At 38.5% G+C, this 21,246-nt stretch overlaps 1 protein-coding gene and 1 pseudogene across 1 annotated transcript in view; one reads left to right on the forward strand and one right to left on the reverse strand.

The window, feature by feature from the left end:
• Positions 1-4,768: 4,768 nt before the first annotated feature.
• CCDC141 (coiled-coil domain containing 141) overlaps positions 4,769-21,246 on the forward strand; it is a 258,070-nt gene continuing 241,592 nt past the window's right edge. Inside the window, exons 1-2 of the mRNA XM_006878954.1 lie at positions 4,769-4,870; positions 8,618-8,740. Of these exons, the coding sequence (XP_006879016.1) occupies positions 4,769-4,870; positions 8,618-8,740 (225 nt within the window). The remainder of the gene's footprint in view (positions 4,871-8,617; positions 8,741-21,246) is intronic.
• Positions 11,023-11,435, reverse strand: LOC102857969 (annotated as a pseudogene).

Here is a 21,246-nt window from a genome sequence, read left to right on the forward strand (position 1 = left end):
GTAAATAGGTTTACTATGAATCAGAGTTTACTTGACAGCACCTAACAGAAACAAAACCCAAATATAGCTATTATTAATTAAAAGTAATCATTACTACTAATATCATTAAAATTATCAAGCAAGATCACTAATATTACATGCAAATAAAATATTGCTGAAGATCATCCAAAAATGGTTTGACAAAAATGTGCATTGACAGAGAACTTAAAAAGTTGAGAATGGACTTAGAAGAGGCTATGGCACAAGAATATAATTTCTGATGTCAGATGGATATTGGTTGAAAAAAGAGAATACCGGAAGACTGTCGGTCTGTTTGTGTTTTATTGACTATACAAAGGCATTTAACTGTGTGTATCATAACGAACTATGGCAAACATTGAGAAGAATGGATATTTCAGGACATTTAATTATGCTTTTACTAAATTATCTTTGGAAGCAGGAGTGGCATCTGCTTCCTAAACAACATGCCTCTGGAAACTCTATGAACTTTGACAAATGTCGATAATTATAGAAAAGCTTCAGGCCTTTTGTTCATAGGGTCACTGTGAGCAATGCTCAACTTGAAGGCAATCAGCAACAACAACAAATCTCTACTTAGACCAAGAAACTGCTGTGCAAACAGAGCAAGGGAACACTGTTTGGTTTAAAATTGGGAAAGATGTATGAGAACTCTATCCTTTCTCAATACCAATTCGATCTGTACGCTGAGTGAAACATTAGAGAAGCTAGACTTTATGAAAGCCTTTATGAAGAAGAGGATGGCATCAGAACTGGAGGAAGACTGATTAACAAGCTGCATTATGCAGAAGACACAAGTTTGCTTGCTGAAAATGAGGGAACTTGAAGCTCTTGCTGCAGAGGATCAAGGATAGCAGTCTTCAATATGGATTACATCTCAATATCAAGAAATTAAAAATCCTCACCACCAGACCAATAGCCAACATCATGATAGATGGAGAAAAGACTGAAACAGCCAATGACTGAATCTTTCTTGGGTCCACATTAACACCCTTGGTACCAGCCAGCAGTCAGAAGATGTGTAGCACTAAGAAAGTCTGCTGTTGGAGATCTTTCCAAAATACCGAAGAGCAAAGGTATTAGTTTAAAGACTAAGGTGCATCTGACTCTAGCTGCAATCTTTCCAATCACCTACTATGTAACTGAGAGGTGGACAATGAATAAGGATAAGAGGAGAAGAATGGATGCCTTTGAGTTGTGGTGTTGGAGAAGAGTGTTGAATATCCCATGGATTGACAAAATAACAGGTATGTCTTAGAGAAAGTGCAGCCAGAGTGTTCCTTGGAGGCAAGGATGGGGAAGCTTCATTTCACATACTTTGTACATGCTGTCAGGAAAGACTCTTCTCTGGACAGGAACATCATTCTTGGAAAGGGCCAACGAAGGAGAAGATGACCCTTAATGAGATAGATTGATGCAGTGTCTGTGACAATAGGCTCAAATGAGTTGGGGGTGATAGAGATAACAGAATAGGACAGGGTCCAGATCCTTTGTTCATAGGGTTGCTATGAATTGTACTCAACTGGACAGTTCTTAACAACAAATACTACTACTAATAGCAGGGAAAGTTTTGACTTGGATTTTTAATCTGGATAAGTATACTCAGTCTGGCTTACTTATAGCCATTATATCTAACGTACTTTTATAAAGTTAAATAGAGTTTAACAATAACAATAGTTTATTCAGACAAGTGCCTAGAATTTCTCTATGACAAAATGAGCAGATCCCATATATACTCCAGTAAAAGAAAACCTGTTGTTTTAGTGTTATACTCATAGATATAAAAAATATTCATAGGAAAAAGTTTTCAGATGACTAGCTTATCTATATTTCATTAAAAATGTACTATTTGCAACTCTATAGCATCCAGTTACAGCTTTTTGATTCCCCATGGAAGGTATTTCACCAAAATTCAGCTGGTATGAAAGCAGGCATTTCCCAGAGGGATAAACAAAGAAGTCGTAATAACCTCTCAAGATCTTCCATAAACTTCAAAAAATATGAGAATGCTTGAATTGGTGTGTATGTGTGTGTGTGGTGATAGGGGAGGTGAAATATAAACAAACTATAACTCACAAGTCTTTTAGTACTTTAATGCTGAAGTAAAAAAAAAAAAAAATCCCACTTGTTTACAGAGTACCAATTTCTTCAGCCCAATCTATTTTTACTAAATATCCTTCAAACAACTTGTGAGTGTTAAAGAGTACAATTTGTAATTAAATTTTGAGCCAGGCAAAGAAAAGCAGGCCATGTTTCCAAATGAGCTAGACATTAATGGAGAAGGCTTACAAAAGGACTTCTGTGGAGATAAAGACGAAAAAGTCAATGAGGAAAAACCTCAGAGCAAAGGAGAGAGAGAAATTGGGGGAAGAGAGAAAATAATGATTCAAGTATTTTAGGAATTTAATGCCAGCTATTTGGGTTAAAAAATTTGCCAGAAACAAATTTACCTGGACAGAGTGTACTATTGCCAGTCTGCCCTTGTGGAGACATTTTCTTCATGTAAGGCCCTGCTCCAACTAATTAACAGAATGAAAGATCATCTATTCACAAAAAATGGCACTACCTCTGGTGCTCAGATGCTGGGTAAAGCTCTTAACAAACTCTTGAGTGTTCCTAATTCCCTTTGCTCTTACATCTGGCAATGAGTCAGTCTCCCAGCCATATTCTTTCTCCTCATCTGCTGTCTCCTTCTCACCTGTTTGGACCTGCAGTGCCTGACATTCCATTTTGTACAAATCGTCCAGCTTAATTGGACTTTGTGGACATAGCCACTCTTGTACTTGAGCCCACGGTCTTTGTAAAAACATCCCTTGCCTCCTGAAGACCTTTACACAACTTGTGACGGCTGAGTTGCTAGCAATAGGGTTAGTTCTGGGAAAGGGCACTGTGTGCTTTGAGTGTTTGCTCTCCTGGTTGGCAAACTACACAATGACCTCCTTTGAACATTTTTGTTGAGGGTGTGGATATTCTGCAACAATGTTGTCAGCTCTTGCTTTTCCTCAAGAACAATTGGCTAAACACTAGTGACAATAAGTTTGTTTTATATGTTTAATAAACCAGCTACTTGCTCAGGCAGGAAGAATGTGCCTTTCATAGCCTCGGTGTATCTGATCTCTGATCGGAAGTCCTCCATGTCTGGCTGGAATGAAAGCCATTTATAACTTTTTCTACACTGTGGTGTCCTTTGGTGTTTGCTCCACCATGTGCCTTCTAAAATCTTCCCTAATGGTGTCAGGTGATGCTCAAGGAGCACAGGAACTGCGATCAGGGTGTGGTTTCCATTTCACTGGGCCAACAGCAGACGTTCAGGGTGGAGACTCTGGGTTGTGTCTGTGAGACCCCAGCGCAGCCATGACATGCTCTGGGAAACGAAAAGAACTGCTGAGCACCAGAGTCTGCATAAAAGCGTATTCACCCCGTGACTCAAGAATCTCATCTTGAACTTTAGCAAAACAGGCAATGGTGCTGACTCAGTCTTTTGAACATCAGCCTTGAACTTAAACACACCATTAAATTGAGCTAAAGGGTTTCAAGAGTGAGTGAGTTCATTAACTTTGTTTGTTGCTAAAGGCTCCATTCTGGCTTGGTGCCAGAGATTTTCCAGAGCTCCAGCAGCTTCTGAGTCAGTGTCTCTGATGTGTTTGCATCTGACCTCTGACCCAAACTTCAGCGATATTTTCAGCTGTTCTTTGACAGGGAATCCAACAGCTGCTGTTTAATACCACAGACAACTTGTGACACACTCCGAGCTTCTAGCAATGAGTTTAATCCACAATCCTGGGCTCTGATTTGAAACTGGCTAGAAGTTTCTTGCTTGGGGTGGGGAGTAGAGGGTGGGGGGTGTTTCAGGGTGGAGTAAGGCTGGCACCAAGCCTGAAGTGTAATATTAACTTTTTACCCAAACAAAGATCACTTTCTTGCTACAATTAAAAGGTGACTATGATGTTTAATGTTCATTAGCAATCCTGAGACTGAATTTGACTATACTTTTCATCACAGTAGTGTCAAATACATATTAAAACAACAGATATTTGTTCATAAATCTAGTTGCAGGTGTTGTTTAGTTTAGTTTAGTTTTATCCTCCCTAAGAAATCTGAAGTTCTGAGCTCATGTGACTATTCCCTATATCCTTCATTTGGCAGTAGGTGGTAGAATTTTAAAAAGCAGAATAATCTAACAATTAATCAGAATTAAGCAATTCTGTGACTTAACAACCCCAAGACAAATGCCAAAAGTTTGTGGAAAGTACTTTTTTTTTTAGTGGTTTTCTCTGCATGAGAGATTTCAAAACACTTGAAAAGATTAATTTCCAGGTCACTGAATTGTTGGATTTAAGATTCATAGAATTATATTTCAATGGCAAAATTAATTTGGGTTGTCAGTATGTAACAGCCTCCCCCCCCCCCCATTCACTCTCAAGCGTCAAATGATAGGCAGAAAGCACAAAGCTGTCCTCTACATTTAAGATAAAGGCATTTAAGATAATGGCAAAAATAACAAGCAGCGTTACCATACTAGGGGTGTGTCGATCTCTCCGAGCTCTCCTCTCTCTCTCTCTCATGATAAACTCAATGGGGTTGTCTATTTTTAACCTCCTGTTCTTTCCTTTTGGCAGAGTGCTCAGTGGGAGCTGAGCTCTTTCCCTGAATGAATCCAAGGAGCCCCGGTGGTCGCTTTCTGAGATGACCAGCAAACAAAATTCTGCACAGAAGTTGCCCAGAGTGTAAACTCTGCCTCTGAAGTACCATGTCCAGCCAAGGAAGCCCTGGTGTGGAATTTTCCACAACAACAGTTAGCTCTGTAGCTGTGCAGGCTGGGGACTCCAAAATCATTATAGCTGTCATAAAGGTAAGTTACAACTTTCTTCTTCTCCGTGGCTGTGGGCTTCTTGCTCTATATTGAAAACTCTTGAGACTATCCCCAGAACTCAGTGATGCACAGCACACAGAAGACACCACGGCGAGCATATGATTGCTTCTTGCGTTGGCCGCAGAGAATTTCTCTGTGAACTTCAAACTGACTTTCTCTTTCCTTTCTGTTAGTCAGAAGATGTGCACAGCAGCTTGGTAAAAAAAAGTTTCCTTAGACTTTCAATTTTCCTTTTATAGGCAGGGTGTTTGTGATGAATAGTCTCATCATTGCCACAGTCAGGACCCGAAGGGACCAGAGAAAAGGTTGTGATTTTTGGAAGGTGAATGTGATTGAGGAGTGAGGTATGGGTGGATGGGGGCTGCTTTTAATGGAGAGGTGGCAACACCTGGCAAGAGGCTCTGCCATGCACCTTGCTGCAGCCCTGGCTTTGGCATGGTCAAGTCTAGTGGGACTGCTAAATCCTTGTCCTGTTGTTGAGGGGAAGACCCTGTCTGCCAAGGTGCAAAGGGCATGTGTCACGTTTGCTTTTAACCGCAGGAAGTTTCAGGCAATGGTGTCTTAAGGTCACTGCATGCTTTATGTCAAGCAATTTTTCCTATCATTGTGAAATATGTTATATCATTGCAAAGAAGGCAAATATGCTTCTACTCTCTATGAAAATGTCCTATAATAACTCCTGGACCATCAAGCTCTAGACAATTTTACACCTAAATAATTCAGTGTTTACACCACAACAAATTTAAGGTAAACAACCAAATTGCAAAATGGGAACAGGATATGAACAGATACTTCACCAAAGAAGACATTCAGATGATGAATAAACATGTGAAGAAATGTTCAAACTCCCTAGCTCTAAGAGAGATACAAATCAAAACAACTGTGAGATATCATCTCACCCCAGTAACAATAGCAAAATTCAACAAAGCAGCAAATAACAAATACTAGCAAGGTTGTGGAGAACCCTTATTCACTGTTGGTGGGAGTGTAAAAAGTACAACAACTATGGAAGTCAATATGGCACCTTCTCAAAAAGTTGGAAATACAAATACCATTTGACCCAGCAATCCCACTACTGGAAATATACCCTAAGAAACCAGAACTGCCATCAAAGCAGATATATGCGCATTCATGTTTATTGCAGCTTTGTTCACAATAGCAAAGAGTTGGAAACGACCCCAGTTCCCTTCAGCAAACAAACGGATAGAGAAGCTCTGGTATATTCACACAATGGATTATGCAGCACTGAAAAACAAGGAACTTGTGAAATATACAAAATGAGTGACTATGGAGGACATACTACTGAGTGAAATAGCTCAGTTGCAAAAGGACAAATACTGCATAATGCCACTGTTATAAAACAGGATTGACATAAGGGGGGGGGCAAAACTAAGAAAAGAGGAGATAAATAATGTACATGGCAAACTAAGAGAAGAGAAGATAAATAATGTAAATGGCACTGAAACAGATAATGGGGAGAACTGTATAAAAGAAGTATACGGCTAGGTATTATTGGCATGACAAGAGTCCAGAATAAGAGCTGCATAGTAAAGTGGACTGGGGGGGGGGATTGCGTACCAATGAGGGAGTTTTTCTTTTGCGTTTGAAGGAGAGGAGCAAACGGGGGAGTGGACTGGGGGGGGGGAGCGGGGGGCTGTATAACAAGGAAAGTTTGTTGTTGTTGTTGTTTTCCCCAAAGAGAAAAGAGAACTGTGGGGTTAGGGGGGCAGGGAGAAAAAATGTGGAACAATGAATGAATGGAAATCCAAGTTCTCTATAAACTTCCATTTAAATCTCAATAAAGAAAAAAATCCCACAAAAAAATAAAAAAGAATTCACTGTTTAATGAAAGAAATACCTACAAACAAGCTGGTTTTCAGCAGCCAGTTTCTTTTAGGACCTCACTAATTTAAATTAAGTGACTTGTTTGGCCTTTTGTTAGCCCATAGACAACAAGGCCTGATTAATATAACTTAATTACCAGGGTGTTTTATTTTTTTTTGGTAGAGAAAAAATTCTTAACAGGGAAACTGCACTTGACATTGAGCAAAGTGATTCATTATGGAGAAGTACAGAGGGTAAAGTACCCCTTCCGAAACCAGTTTCCCAGACCTGTTGGCCTCCACAGACTGTAGTGAGACCTCAATTGACTCCTTCACTCTCAAATATTTTCGAAGGTACTGAAGTAGGATTAGAACAACCTGAAGCAGAAGTAGCATGTGATTTGCATGTGATTTAATAATACTTTGAGTAACTGTAGATTTTAGCAGTGAGGAAAAAGAGGTTAACGTGAGTAGGTTGAAGACTGATGCTTAGAGAATGAATTGTGGGAGAATCAGTGGTAGATTGTAGGGATGGGGAAAATCTTTAAAATTACAATGGAAATTTTTATTTCAACAGGATTCTGTGTCTAAGAAAGATCCTCACCTCCTATAACCACTCCACACCTCAAAGCCTCCCCAGATAAAATAAACCCAAAACTATTCCAATTGCAAAATCTACCTTAAAGAAGTGGAGTGTTTGAACTTTATAGGTTTCTCGTTTCCACACTGTCTCAGAGCACTAATTATATTGTGAAATAGAAATGTATTTTTCTAGTTTCCCATTAGTAATTCAATTACCCACATATTCATGTCTACTAGCAGTTCTTCTTGTTTAATCAGGGGTTGCTTCTTGAAAAGAAATTTCTCAGAAAATGTAATGAGTAAAGTCTTCAAGCAGTGAAAAGATCTTGAATGTGGAAAACAAATTGACAACATCAAATAGCACTTGTCGTGCGCCTCTGGTTTTACTGATTTTTTTTGTGTATATTTGTTGAATGTACAACAACAAAAATTGGGAAATGTTATGTTTCATCTTTGAGATAAGAGAAAAAGCAATCATTTTATCTGATGTTTATTTCTTTCCAGTTGAACAAACAATGTCAAATGCAAAGAGACTAATTAGCTTAAATCTAATTTACTGAAAGTTTCCCCTGGGCATAGTTGACAATTCACTTTCCTAAGCAGACTTTGGCTATAGTTGAAGGAATCAGCCTTGTGGGTGGGAGAACATGCAACTCTGTGAATTAACTGTGATCTTGTAAGATTCACTAGCATGGAATCTATTGTACATGTTCTTTTTTAAAAAATTTCTTTTATTTTATTATTTTATGTGTGTACCGTCAAATCGGATTTGACTGGTACAGGAGGAGATTGCCCCTCCTTCTCCAGCAGATCATCTGGTGGATTTGAACCGCATACCTCTGGGATTTCAGTGCAGCTTCTTGCCACTAGGCCACCAGAGCTCCTTTATACATGTTCTTTATTTGGAATGTTTTTATTTAAGTTAAATATAACAAAGAGAAGAATTTATCCTAAAAATAAAAAAGAAAGAAAAAGTACAGCATAGATTTATATTAGGCCTTTTATGTTGTAATTTAAGGAGTGCTGGTAATAAGGTACATTATGTGTTGCATTGCTATTCAAAACGTCAATGGTTCAAACCCACCAGTTGCTCCATGAAAGAAGGATGGGCATTCTCCTCCTGAAATGATTTACCGTCATGATGGCAGATGTCAGAGTCAACTTGATAAGGAGTGTATGCTGTAAATTAAGAAAAGATCATCTCTATCAAAAGAATAAAGTGTTCCTAGTGTAAAAAGGAATTAAAAATAAAAAAGGAGAAGAGTCAAGAGGAAGGAATAAGAGGAACTAAAAGTGCATTTTTATTTCATTTTTATTTTAGTCTGGCAAATGGATACAACTTCAGTTAGCGGAATCTCAGCCCAATCTTCTGGAAATTGGTAGCAGTCAGGATGAAACCAAAAAACTTCTTCATGATCATGAACTTCTTTTGGCCAAACTCAAGGTAAGCTATTAAGTTGTGAAGGATGTCCAATACTGCAGAGGAATACAGAAGTGATTTTTCCATTGCTTGTTGGCTCCTCCTGGTGTCAAAGACCCCAGGTACATCTCAGTTTAGTGCCAGATAGATAATGGAAGAATGTGACAGCTATTTATGACCAAAACCAGCCTCAGACAGAAGTAATAGGATTTTTTTTTGTTTCACTTTTCCTAATATGATAGAAAATATGGAATGATAGTATTTTCATTGTGGATAAAACATTTTATTTCCTGGTGACTCAGTTTTAAAAAAGCAAACATTTTCCCATTCCATGCATTATACTGTCAAATCAAGACAAGAATTCCAAATTTTCTATTGTTAATGATCCCTACTAGCAAGTATAATTTAGAGGCATTTTTGTTCCCTGTTGAACTACTGAGAATATCTGATTCTGTGATTAGCATTGAGAATTTCTGAAACTGAACAAGACTTTTTATATAATCTGACTTATTATTCTGTATATGCTGTGACTGTTTTATTAAGATTCTAAAATAACATTGGTTTAAGACTGAACGGTGAGATGTCTTATCAGTCTAGCTACATAATTTATTGTGCTCCATGAAAAATGAAAAAAAAAAAGAATACTTAGGGGTTGTTTTTATTCTTTTTTTTTTTTAAAAAAAAAAGCAGGGAAATACTTCTTTCCTTGATATGCTATGTTGTTTTGCATTTGGTATTTAATATGGTGGTGCATCCTGGCTGCTAACTGAAAGGTGAGTAGTTATCACCCACGGCTGCTCTGTGTGATGAAGATATCCGTCTGTTTCTTAAAGATCTCAAGCTTGAAAATTTTGTGAGACAATTGTACTCCGTCCAGTAGGGTCTCTTAGAGTAGGAATTCACTCAATGCCCACTACATCTTATGTCTACATCCTTCAAGGATAGGGGTCCTTGTTGGAGCAGTCTAGATCCCCACAGGTACTCAAAGCCTAGGATCACTATTCAGGGCAATATGTGAGTCTGAGTTCTACTCTCTATGAACATCTACCCACCCAGGACCCCACTGTATTGTTTCTTTGTCTGTACCCACTAGTTTCTGCTAAAGTTAATCTAGACTTGAAACTACAATTTTTCCCCAATTACCATTAGCAATTCAAGCACATTGAACCTTTCCAGGCCCACTGATGGACTGTGAGTAATGGAGATGCCCACGATGGTGTCTCTCAGACTATCTCTTCCAGCATGTCTACTCTTGGCCCACAACTTGAGGGAAATTTTTCTTAGATGGAGAACTTAACTTTTCTCAGCTGCTATGCTTAAATTTAAGTATCTGAACTCATTAATAATCTCGTCTGGAAGGAGGATTTTTATTAAATATGGTCCATTATCCTTGTTGCTTGGTGTTCTGGCTATTCTGACTTATAGTAACTCTGTCTGTGTACAGTAGATAAAAATCTTGTAAAATCCTGCACCACGCTTAGAATCTCTGCTGTGCTTAAGTTTCTTGCTGCAGTTATTGTGTCAATCTGTCTTGCTGAGGGTCTTCCTTTCCTCATCTGGCCCTCCATCTTTCTAAGCAGGATATCCCTTTCCAAAGGCTGACCTCTCCTAACAATATATCCAAAGCATATATGGTAAAGCATACGTGGCATGAAGTCTCATCATTCTAGCTTCTAAGAAGCACTTTGATTGTACTTCTTTCAAGATTGTAGTCTTTGATCTTCAGTAAGTGATTCAATGATTCTCATTTATAAACATCTTGGCCTTTTATACCAGTCTTTAGTTTTTGGACTAGCCACTTGAGTCTATTATATCTTCACATAGGCTTTTTATCTGTAAAATGAGAGGACAAATCAGATAAAACCTTCCGTCTAGTGTGGCTCTTACATTAATGGGCCAGGAGAGCATAGAATCAGACTCTTCCCTGTATATATGTGTATCTAGACAGGTGTAGTCTCCAGATGTCTTTCAGTTTCATACAGGATTCTAATCATAATCAGATTCATATCCATTTCCCATACTGTCACTCACTCCATTCACCAGCTTCAGTACAACCACCGTAGCCCAAGAAACATTAAAAAGTTACTTAAATGTCTAAATACAATGACTTCCAATGCTTGGTTTTAAAAAAAAAGTTGTCAAAGAACTCTAGGTCCGTTTCAGAATTACTCATTTTTTTTCATTTCCCACATCCTAAATTTAGTAATTTTACTTATTTGTGTGAAAGTTTACTAATCATATTGGTTTCTCATTCAACTGGTTTGAGTTTTTAAAAATTTTTTCCAATACAAAGTTCTTTATTGGCTTCATTTCTTGGATTTGAAATACACTTCAATGACATCCTTGGCCTGGACTCTTTGCCATAATCCTTAACAACTACACAACTGCAGCCAACTACTTTGTGGGACTTTCCTTCTCGGTCAGTTTTGCAGAGACCTTTCCCCTCCCGTAGTTTCTTCCTACCGCCAGCCTTTATCAGGTTGCTGTGGTCTTCAGCGCGAAGGGCCTCTACTAGCGTGACATACACAGGCTCGTTACAGTTGGATGCACACAAAGATGAGCTTAGCACTTGGCGAAGGCTTTGGCAGCTTCATGGATTCCACGTGCTAGGCCATCGGGGGTGAGGGCGGTCTTTAGTACCTCTTGTAACCTCTTGTAAAACCCCTTTAGCTGTAGTAACGTCCATTATACCTCCAGCAGCAGTGCCCTCCTCTGCCATAGAGGTGGGTTATGGTGGGGCCGGATGTTGAGCCCACCCACGTCTCTACCTCCATGCAGCAAAACGGAGACCGGGAAAAAGCGGTTTTCATTCAACTGTTCATGTGCATTTTTATTTATAACATTAATTAGAATTGATTAATGTAATTAATTGAATGTCTGATCAACCCTTACTGTGTATTACCTTTCCTTGCTCCCAATCTATTTTTTAATTTTTACTCCCCTAGTCTTCCCTTTCTACTGTTGGTAGCCATCCAAGAATGATCGTTTCCTTCGTTCCAACAAAAGACTTTCAAAAATTAAAAAAAAAAAAGGGTGAACTCCACCTTATAAATGTATCTCACTAATTCCGTTACGTTTCATAGCTACTGTGCTGTTAGGCACGACCTTAATCTGTGGGAGAAAACTGTTACCTGAAAGTTAGTCTGAATATGCGTTTTTTGAGGGATATAGGCATTAGTCGTTCTGTAAGCCAATCGTATTTAATAGTTAATGTCCACCCCAGTCCCTTCCCTGCATGTAGGACACAGCAATTTGTGCTAATTATTAAGAAGAATTTTCTGAAATGGGTGCTAAGGGTGTAGTACTCATCGCTAAGTCCACTCTAAAGCAAAACTATTAGCCTGTCTGGTGTCAGGCTCTGAATGAACAAACTTATGGTGATAGCGTTTACCCTCATTTTCCTAATCACAAAATTTTGTGGGAGAAATGTGATGATGTATATGAAGTGTGAGCTGCTTTTTAAAGAAAAAGGAGCATAATTGTTATATAATGAACTGACCAGAGTCATTTGGATGTTTAATTGGATAGAAAAGCTATTTTCTGCCTCCCACTGAAAAGGATCTCAAACCTTAGTAGTTTAGACTAACTGGAAAAATTCTGGAAACACAGAATTTTTATGAGCGTTTATAATGTCAGTAATGTCCATCCCCCAGGGACCTTATTTTCCCTTTAGCAATGTACTTAACAATTCCAGTGGAGGATCCAGAAAAATATATTTCCTACTTCTGTCATCAAAATATAATCATGTTTTTAAAAGAGTAGTAATTCCCCAAAGGCACCCAGATTCTCAAACTGTATTTATTTCTAATGAAAAAGGAGAAATTAAGAGAAGAGCAGAAATGAAGTCCAATTAGAAGCTCTGCCTCTGAGCACAATCGACTGGCTCAAGGAGAAGACAGTTGGAAACACCTCAGAGACAGTGCTGAGAACTGTCTTTTCCACAGCATCTGCCTTTCAACTGCATTATTGCTGTCAAAAGGAATTATAAGAATCAGGAAAACATCATGGCCTCCAGCTCTGGTGTTTGTTACCCAGTGAAGAATGAAATGGTGGAGTAGAAAGCAGCTTCTCTCTGATTTGACTTTCCTAAATCTGTTGGTTCTCTGATTTTTGCTAAATCTTTGACCCAAGAAATGCTATTTTTAGGCCTATTTTTGTGTTCTTAAGGGAAAAGGAGTTGCTGCCCAGTTGACTCATGGACAGCGTGTGTGTGTGTGTGTGTGTGTGTGTGTGTGTAGAATCACGCTGCACAGCGTTTCCAACAGCTGGTTTTTCCAATAACCAGCCTTTCCTCCGGCGCCTTTGGGCCAACTCAGGGCTGTAACCTTTGGATGGGCAGCAGATTGCATCAAACATTTATACCCTCCAGGGAGTTCTTCTCCTTTCCTTAGTAAAAGAAATGCATTATAGCCAGGTGTGCTATTCATAGAGCTAAAAATCTTATTAGGACATGCTTTAACTAAGAAGCAATGGCATTTTCTACTATTAATCTGAGTTATTTATCAAGAATGCACTTTAATAAAGCAAACCTGTGACTTGAACTTTGTATTTGTACGTATCAGGAGAAAGTTTACAATATATGCATTGTGAATGTGGTTGTTTTGTGAATGTTGTTGTTGTTATGTGCTATCAAGTCACCTGTGACTCATAGTGACCCTATGTACAATAGCCCTAAATCCTGCTCTATCTTGTGCCAATCTTATGGTCTCTGACATATCTACCCCCGTTGCCCCAGTCACTGAATCAATCCATATCATTGAGGGTCTTTCTCTCCTGTGCTGTCCCTCCACCCTCCCAAGAATGACATCTCTCTCCAAGGACTGGTTCCTCCTTGCAGCATGTCCAAAGTATGTCAGATGAAGTTTCAGAATCCTTGCTTCCAAGGAGCAGCCTGGTCTCTCACCCTATCTAGAATGAACCTGTTAGTTCTCCTAGCAGTCCATGGTATATTCAGTACTCTTCTCCAGCACCACAACTCAAAGGCATCAATTCTCCTTCTATCATCCCTAGTCATTGTCCAGCTTTCTGATGCATAGCAAGTAATTGCAAAGACTATGGCCTAGATCAGGTGCACCTTGGTCTCCAGACTGACATCATTGCTCTTCAGTACTCTGGAGAGGCCCCGGACAGCAGACTTTCCCAGTGCAGTTCGTCTTTTAATTTCCTGGCTGCTGGTATCAAGAGTGTTATTGTGAATGTGGTAGAACCTTTCAAATGAGGATTAGAAGAGGATTAACCTGTTCTGGTTATTTGAATCTCAGCTGTACTTTAACTACCCTGCTTATTTTGTATAAGGAATCCAGTTTCTCTTTTTCTCTGTTTCTACAGACTTACAGGGAAATCTTTCTCTGACGTGTTGGGGAAGAAGTTTCCACCCGTCTCTATGCCTCTCCTTATTCTCCCTACAAAATAGAGGTGTGTGTTAGCTGGTTGCCTTTTTCTCCAACCTGTGACTGCTCCTTGGGCTGCAGCTTCTCTCTTCTCTGCCTTTGCCCACTTAGTGGGAGGCCATGCCTAGCATACGAAGGTCATAGTCTTGCCTCAGGTGCCCCCCCCCCCATAGCCTAGAGTTTAGGGAGAAAGAGTGGAAGTCCTGGACACCCTCCAATCTAGCTTTACCAGTAACGAGATGAGAACTCCATTTTACACTGGTGTCTATACCTGCATGCGTTTATAGGAATTAACAGATTAACTTAACTCATTGCTGTTGAGTCAGAACTGACTCCTAGTCAACCCTCTGGTAGGGTTTCAGGAGGCTGTAAATTGCATGGGAGGAGATCAACCATTTTTCTTGTGAAGTCACTAGTGGGTTCAAACTGCCAGAAGATGCCACCTTTCTGTTGGAAGCCTAACCCCCTACAAATTATAACACCAGAGATCCCTTTTTGAAAGAAATATGATTAATTGGCTCTCCCAAATTCCAATGCTTGATTGATCTATGGTTCAAATGGATCTGTGTTTTAGTACTTTATATGTGTTAAAATGAATGTATGTTCCATTTTCATCATTTTGAAGCTAATTACTGAGACAAGGTGGGAACATTGCAGGAGTCCTGGAAGAGTGGGAATGGGCTGGCAGTTTAATTTTCCTTCTAGGCTTTTGAAATTGGAGAGAGAATAAAAGAATAATGACTACCTATAGCCCTGGAGAACTTTTTTCATTTAAAAGTAAATGTAATGTTCTCTTAGCTATGAAATAGCAAAATTTCCTGACTTTTCCTCTGCCTCACTGCTTTTCTAGCCCACGAGGGCATTTCTCTTTTCCCTGGTGTTCAATGCCATTAAACGGATGGAGCAGTGGAGAGATCCAAGGGGCTCAATTTCAAATAGCATCCTTTAGCCAGTGTCATGAATGTTCTTGCAAAATATTATCCTATAAAGTGGAAGTGGTGGAAGTTGATTTAAGAGAACACAGAGTCCATAACAATACGTGTTTCATCCAGGGAGTTAGGGTGTGTAATAATAGCAAATATTATGAATTATTTGTTAGGAGATGAGTCTAAGTATGAATTCAGAGTAGGACCATAACAGAAAAACTGATAAGGTAAGCTGATTTGACAGCGGGGAAGGAGTTCCATGAGGAGAATATTCTGTAGGGACAGAGGCTGGAGTGTAAGACATTTGTAGGGGATGCTGTGTGTCTTCTTCCTGCCCTGCCTTGATAGCCAAGGTGGGACTTCTCCAGGAAGAAGCTGAAAGGACTGTGGAAAACATGAGGCACACAACATACAGCTTTGTAGTCAGGACGGCAAATGACACATACTTGGGAGTGGGGAAAGCCAGGCTTCCTTCATACTTCTCCTAAGAATGGCGTGGTTTAAGGGGAGCTCTGGTGGCCTAGTGGCAAGAAGCTGCACTGCAATCCCAGGGGCGCATGGTTCAAATCCACCAGATGCTCTGCCAGGAAAGGAGGGACAATCTCCTCCTGTACCAGTCAGATCTGATTTGACGGTACACAGACACACAAAATAATAATAAAATAAAAATTAAAAAAAAAAGAATGGCATGGTTTGAATATAACAAACATTCAGAAGGGAGTTTTGGTGACCTAGGGGCAAGAAACTGCACTAAAATCCCAGAGGTATGTGGTTCAAATCCAGCTCTGCTGGAGAAGTGGCAATCTCCTCCTGTACCAGTCAGATGCAATTTGGTGGTACACACACACAAAAAAATAAAATAAAATTGAAAATAAAACAACACACAAATACTGAGAAGTCTACTTTGGAAATATACTCAGGACAAGGAAAGGTTAAGATAGATTCAAGATGGTGTAAATTCTTTGGCACTTCTCACAGTGAGAAGTGGGATATATGTGCTTTCACTTGAAACTAGATTGGTTCTGGATGGCTTTGACCGATATTGTTAAGTTACATGAAGCCAGCTCTAACTCATGGAGACTCTATGCATAACAATGAATACCTGCCTGATCCTACACCATCTTCACAATCTCTGCTTGAAGCACATTGTTGCCGTCACTGCGTCAATCTGTCTCATTGAGAGTCTTCCTCTCTTTTGCTGACTCTTCCAAGCATGATAACTTTTCCCAGGAACCGGCCCCTACTAATAATATGTCCGAAGTATCTGAGATAAACTCTCAATGTCCTTGCTTCAGAGAAACACTCAGCCTGCACTTTTTCCCAAAACAGATTTGTTTGTTCTTTTGACAGCCCATGGTATATTCTCCACCAACACCACAATTGAAATGTATCTGGTATTAATGATGCTATGCCCATCTCCAGGCCCAGGCCTCAGAAGACTGGCAGAGGTTTATGTCTCTACTTTTGAATAGTCTGGATTCTAGCCATGTTGAGCACCTTTAGCAGGCTGGTGGAGAGGAGAACTGAGCGCTGCAGGAACCCACTCTGGCTGAGATCCTTATCCAGAAATCAGTCAAATTATCAGTCATGTGAGTGAATCTTTATGGAAACACATTCCCCAGCTTCAATCCAGTTGCCCAGCTGACCTGTGTGGAGCAGAGACAAACCATTCTAGTGAGTTCTTCCCACATTCAAGTTCACAAGCAAAAGAAGTAATTGTTACATAGCAATAGGTATCTGGAGTAGTGAATAACAGCTGTGGTGGCATCTTCAAGGGATTTTGAAGGCAGTATTCATTATGAAAAAGACAGAAACAAAAGCGTTTTCATGGGGAGACAGCAGGGGAAATAAAATCAAGAATCCCATAAAATAAAAGCTGGTATGGGAGAACTCATTAAAAGTTAAAAGACAATTCTAAAATTTGAGAGTAATTTTTTTTGGGAAATGACTGAATGAAACAAGTTCAAAAATTATTAGCATTAGCTCATTTGATTTGCATTATAATAAAGTTCTTTGGTAATGTTTGTGGTAATAAATCAATACATGCACAAAATTGAACGTGCACAAAATAGTATGGATATAATGTGGAAGTGATGACTAATTTTATTAGAAAACCTGAGAGAAGCTCGTTATAGAATATGATATTTGAGGTGTCCAGGGCCAGAATATGAGTTTTTGTTAGACACCATATTCAGACTTAAAGGTCTAGCAATAGACTGGGAGGGGAAAAATCTGCAATTCATATGGCAAAGGGTTATAATTCCTCATATTAATCAGAAAGACAGATAAACCAATAGGAAATGGGCAAAGAATAAAGTTAGATAATTCAGACAAGAGGCAAATTTCCAATAAACATATTAAAAGGTGTTTGTAATTTAAAAATGTTGTCATTTGCCAAATATGCCATATATATTGGTAACATCCAAGAAGGGTGGGAATATGGGGGAAAGGGCATCCTGCAATACTCGTGGTGAAACTGGATTGATAGGACAATTTGGAAACTGAAAAGTATTACAATATTAAATGAGGTTTTTTTTAATCCTGATACTGTGTTCTTCTTCATAGAATCAAGTGTCTTGGATTATTTGTTCAGCATACAGATTTAATATGTGTGATGAAAATAACCCTAACGTACATCTTTCCTGATTAAAGACCGTGCTGTAACGACTTGCTTTACTTTAAAACTTGCTAGAACTTTGAAGCTCTGTCTCACATACTTTGGCATATTTCCAGAAGGGACCAGTTCCTGGAGATGGGCATCATGCTTATAAGGCTGAAGGGTCAGTAGGAGAGGAAGACCCTGCATGGGATATATCAACATAGTGACAGATAATGGGAGTACGTGGGTGCGCTCACCAGCTTATGCCAGGAAAGCCAGAGGACAGTCATCTGCCCAACTGACTGAAAGAGATTCATAATTATTCCCATTCGCCAAAAAAGTGATCCAATATAATGTAGAAATTATTGAACAGTCACTAAGACCACATGCAAGCAAAATCTTGCTGAAGATTATGCAAAAATAACTAGAGCAATACATCAACAGAAAACTGCCAGAAATACAATCTGAGTTTAGAAGAGACCATGACACTAGGGACATATTGCTGATGTCTGATGGATCTTGGTTAAAAGCAAAGAGTACCCGAAGGATGTCTGTTTGTGTTTTATAGACTATGCAAAGACATTTGACTGTGTGGATCACAATAAATTGTGGCTAACACTGACAAGAATGGGAATCCCAGAACACTTGACCATGCTCACGTGAAACCTATACTTAGACCAAGAATCTTTTGTCCAAACAGAGCAAGGAAACACTGCATGTTTCAAAATAAAAAAAGGAGTACATCAGAGATGCATCTTTTCTCCATACCTTTTCAATCTATATACTGAACAGGTCATTAAAGAGGCTGGGCTTTATGAAGAAGAATGTGGCATTGAAGGAAAACTACTCATTAACAACCTGCATTATGCAGGTGACACAACCCTGATCACAGAAGCTGAGGAGGATTTGCTGCAGAAGATCAGGGACTACAGCCTTTAATATGAGTTGTAACCTAACTTCAAGAAAACAAAATCTCTCATCACAGGGCCAGTAGGCAGCATCATGATAAATGGAGGAAAGAATGACATTGTTAATGGTTTTATCTTGCTCAGATCCACAATCAACATGCTTGGCACCTGTAGTTAGGAAAACAAAAGACTACTTGCATTTGGAAAATCTGCTGTTAAGGAGCTCTCCAGAGTACTAAAGAGCAACGATGTCATTTGAGAAACTAAGATGTGCCTGAGCTAGGCTATGGTCTTCTCAATTGCTTGATGTGCATCTGAAAGCTAAACAAAGGATGGCAGAAGAATTGATGCCTTTGAGTTCTGGTGCTAGAGAAGAGTATTGAGCATGACATTGACTGCTAGAGACGATGAAATCAGATGGCTCCTGGAGGCAAGGATTTTGAAAATCCATCTCACATACTTTGGTCATGTTATCAGGAGAAGGACATATGCTGGAAGGGTGGAGGGTCAACACAGGAGAGGAAGACCCTGGATGATACAGACTTACAAGTGACTGTGGCAATGGGCACAGGTGTGTCAAACAGTGAGTTTGGCTCAGTACAGGGCAAGGTTCAGAGTTCTTCATAGGGTTGGAATGAGTCAAGCTGAGTAGGAATAATAGCAGTAGAATAGAAAGATTAATATAAACAAGAATCACAGAGAGAAGGCGGGAAGAAGTTGATTACATTGTGGGTATTGTAATTAATACCATTTAAAAAGAGTATGTGAATGGTTATTTAGACTATCAGTTTCCTTTGTAAACTTTCACTAAAATCATAATAAAATGATTAATAAAAAGTAGTATGCCTTATCTCCCACAGTATGTTGAAAATACTAATATTTAACTTGTAATTAAGAAAAAGAGTGGTGTTTAAAATTTTTTTCTATCTTCAAATTTAGAAAATATTTTAAAACCACGTAACAATTTGGGCTAGGCATAGATTAGGTGTCTAGTGTGACCATTAAGGATAATGAAGATTTTAAAAAGTACGGAAGGTTGTATCTTCAGATAGTGAAAACAGTTTGTCTATTTTGTTTAGCTCGGGAATAGTCCACTTAAACCAAATAGACATGCACAGGGTCCAAAAAGAAAAATACTTTGAAGCAAGATTGATCTTAGAGCACAAAGAGAAAAGAAAGACTGGTGAAACTATATCTAATAGTATATTTTTGAAGATTAATAAAACATTATCATTAGACATGAGCATAGGAATATTTTTCTTAGTATGATATTCAAAAAATGAGTGTACAAATACATTTCATGTTGCAATTTATTTTTATACGACAGCAGTTTCTTTAAAAGAAATGAATTACACTAGCATTTTAAAACAATGAAAAGATTTTGAAAAAATAAAAAAGGAGGAATGAAAAAAAAAGAAAAGCTTGTATTAATCAAACTTGAAAGACTGACAGTAGAAGGCAGTAAATAACTAACTGGTGATGTGTACTGGAAGCATTATTGCACATTTCATTAATGATTTTATGTGTAATTAGTTTCTCATTTTGTATCCATTGCTCAAATACTGCTCATTAGATCTATTACAGCTATGTTGCCTAATAATTATAATAACATGGGTGGCCAAATAGAATTTTGATTAAAAAAAAACTGAAAGGATTCTGTTACATTAGTTAATAGGTCAATTAAAATTGTATATTTTTCTACTTGGATGATGAATCTATAAAATGGAGCAAGATCAGATTCAATTAGCATTATTTTTATTTAAAAACTTACAAATTTAATTGTATCACTTGGTTTATATGTAAATACTCATTTGTTGTTGTTTGTTGTTGAGTAGGAATCAACCTATAGCTGAACCTCCAGTGTGTTTTCAGAGACAATAGATCACATAAGAGGAGATTGTCCATCCTTCTCCTATGGCGCAGCTGGTGGATTTGAACCAAGTGCCTTTGGGTTGCAGCAGAGACCTTACCACCAAGCCACTATAACTAGTTTTCATTTATCATTTGTATGGTAACCTAAATTTTGAACAATATAAGAAGGTAGCTGCAAATACTGAGGGAAAATGTGATCTTTAATAACATGAGTTTTTCACTGATTTCTATTGTCACTTAACATTTTGTGTTTGGAATAGAATCTTACTTTGGATATTGCTATTCACATAAATGAAATAGTTTTAAATCTTCAGTAAAACCTTTTCTCCTGGGAAAAGTCAATTACTTGAGGAAAAAAGGTATTAGATGATGAAATGATATTAAGAAGACAATTATAAATCCAAGGTTTTCTTTTCTTTCAAGAAAAAAGTACTTTGTGTTGTTAGTTACCATCAAGTGACTGCAATTGGCAGAAACCCCAGGAACAGCTGCTGCAAACTTTTCCTGTTATGCAAGTCTCTATTATACTCAAGCCATTGTCGTGGATGCTGTGTCAATCCATTTTATTGGAAAATACTTTTTTGGATTATCTGAAACTCATAACTGGCCTTTAAGGAAAGGGAGGTAAATATAAGGATAACAAATAGCTCTTTTCCCTCCACATCTTTATTGGTTTGCATACAATCATATATATTGTGTTGCACGCATTGGATTTGATACAATCTATTGTTTACATTATATTTTACTTACTGTTTACCTTTTTTTTTTCTTTTCCCTCCACATCTTTATTGGTTTGCATACAATCATATATATTGTGTTGCACACATTGCATTTG

This window comes from Elephantulus edwardii, unplaced genomic scaffold, assembly GCF_000299155.1.
Source record: "Elephantulus edwardii isolate Elephantulus edwardi_28Jun2011 unplaced genomic scaffold, EleEdw1.0 scaffold00001, whole genome shotgun sequence".
In the NCBI taxonomy this organism is placed as follows: domain Eukaryota; kingdom Metazoa; phylum Chordata; class Mammalia; order Macroscelidea; family Macroscelididae; genus Elephantulus; species Elephantulus edwardii.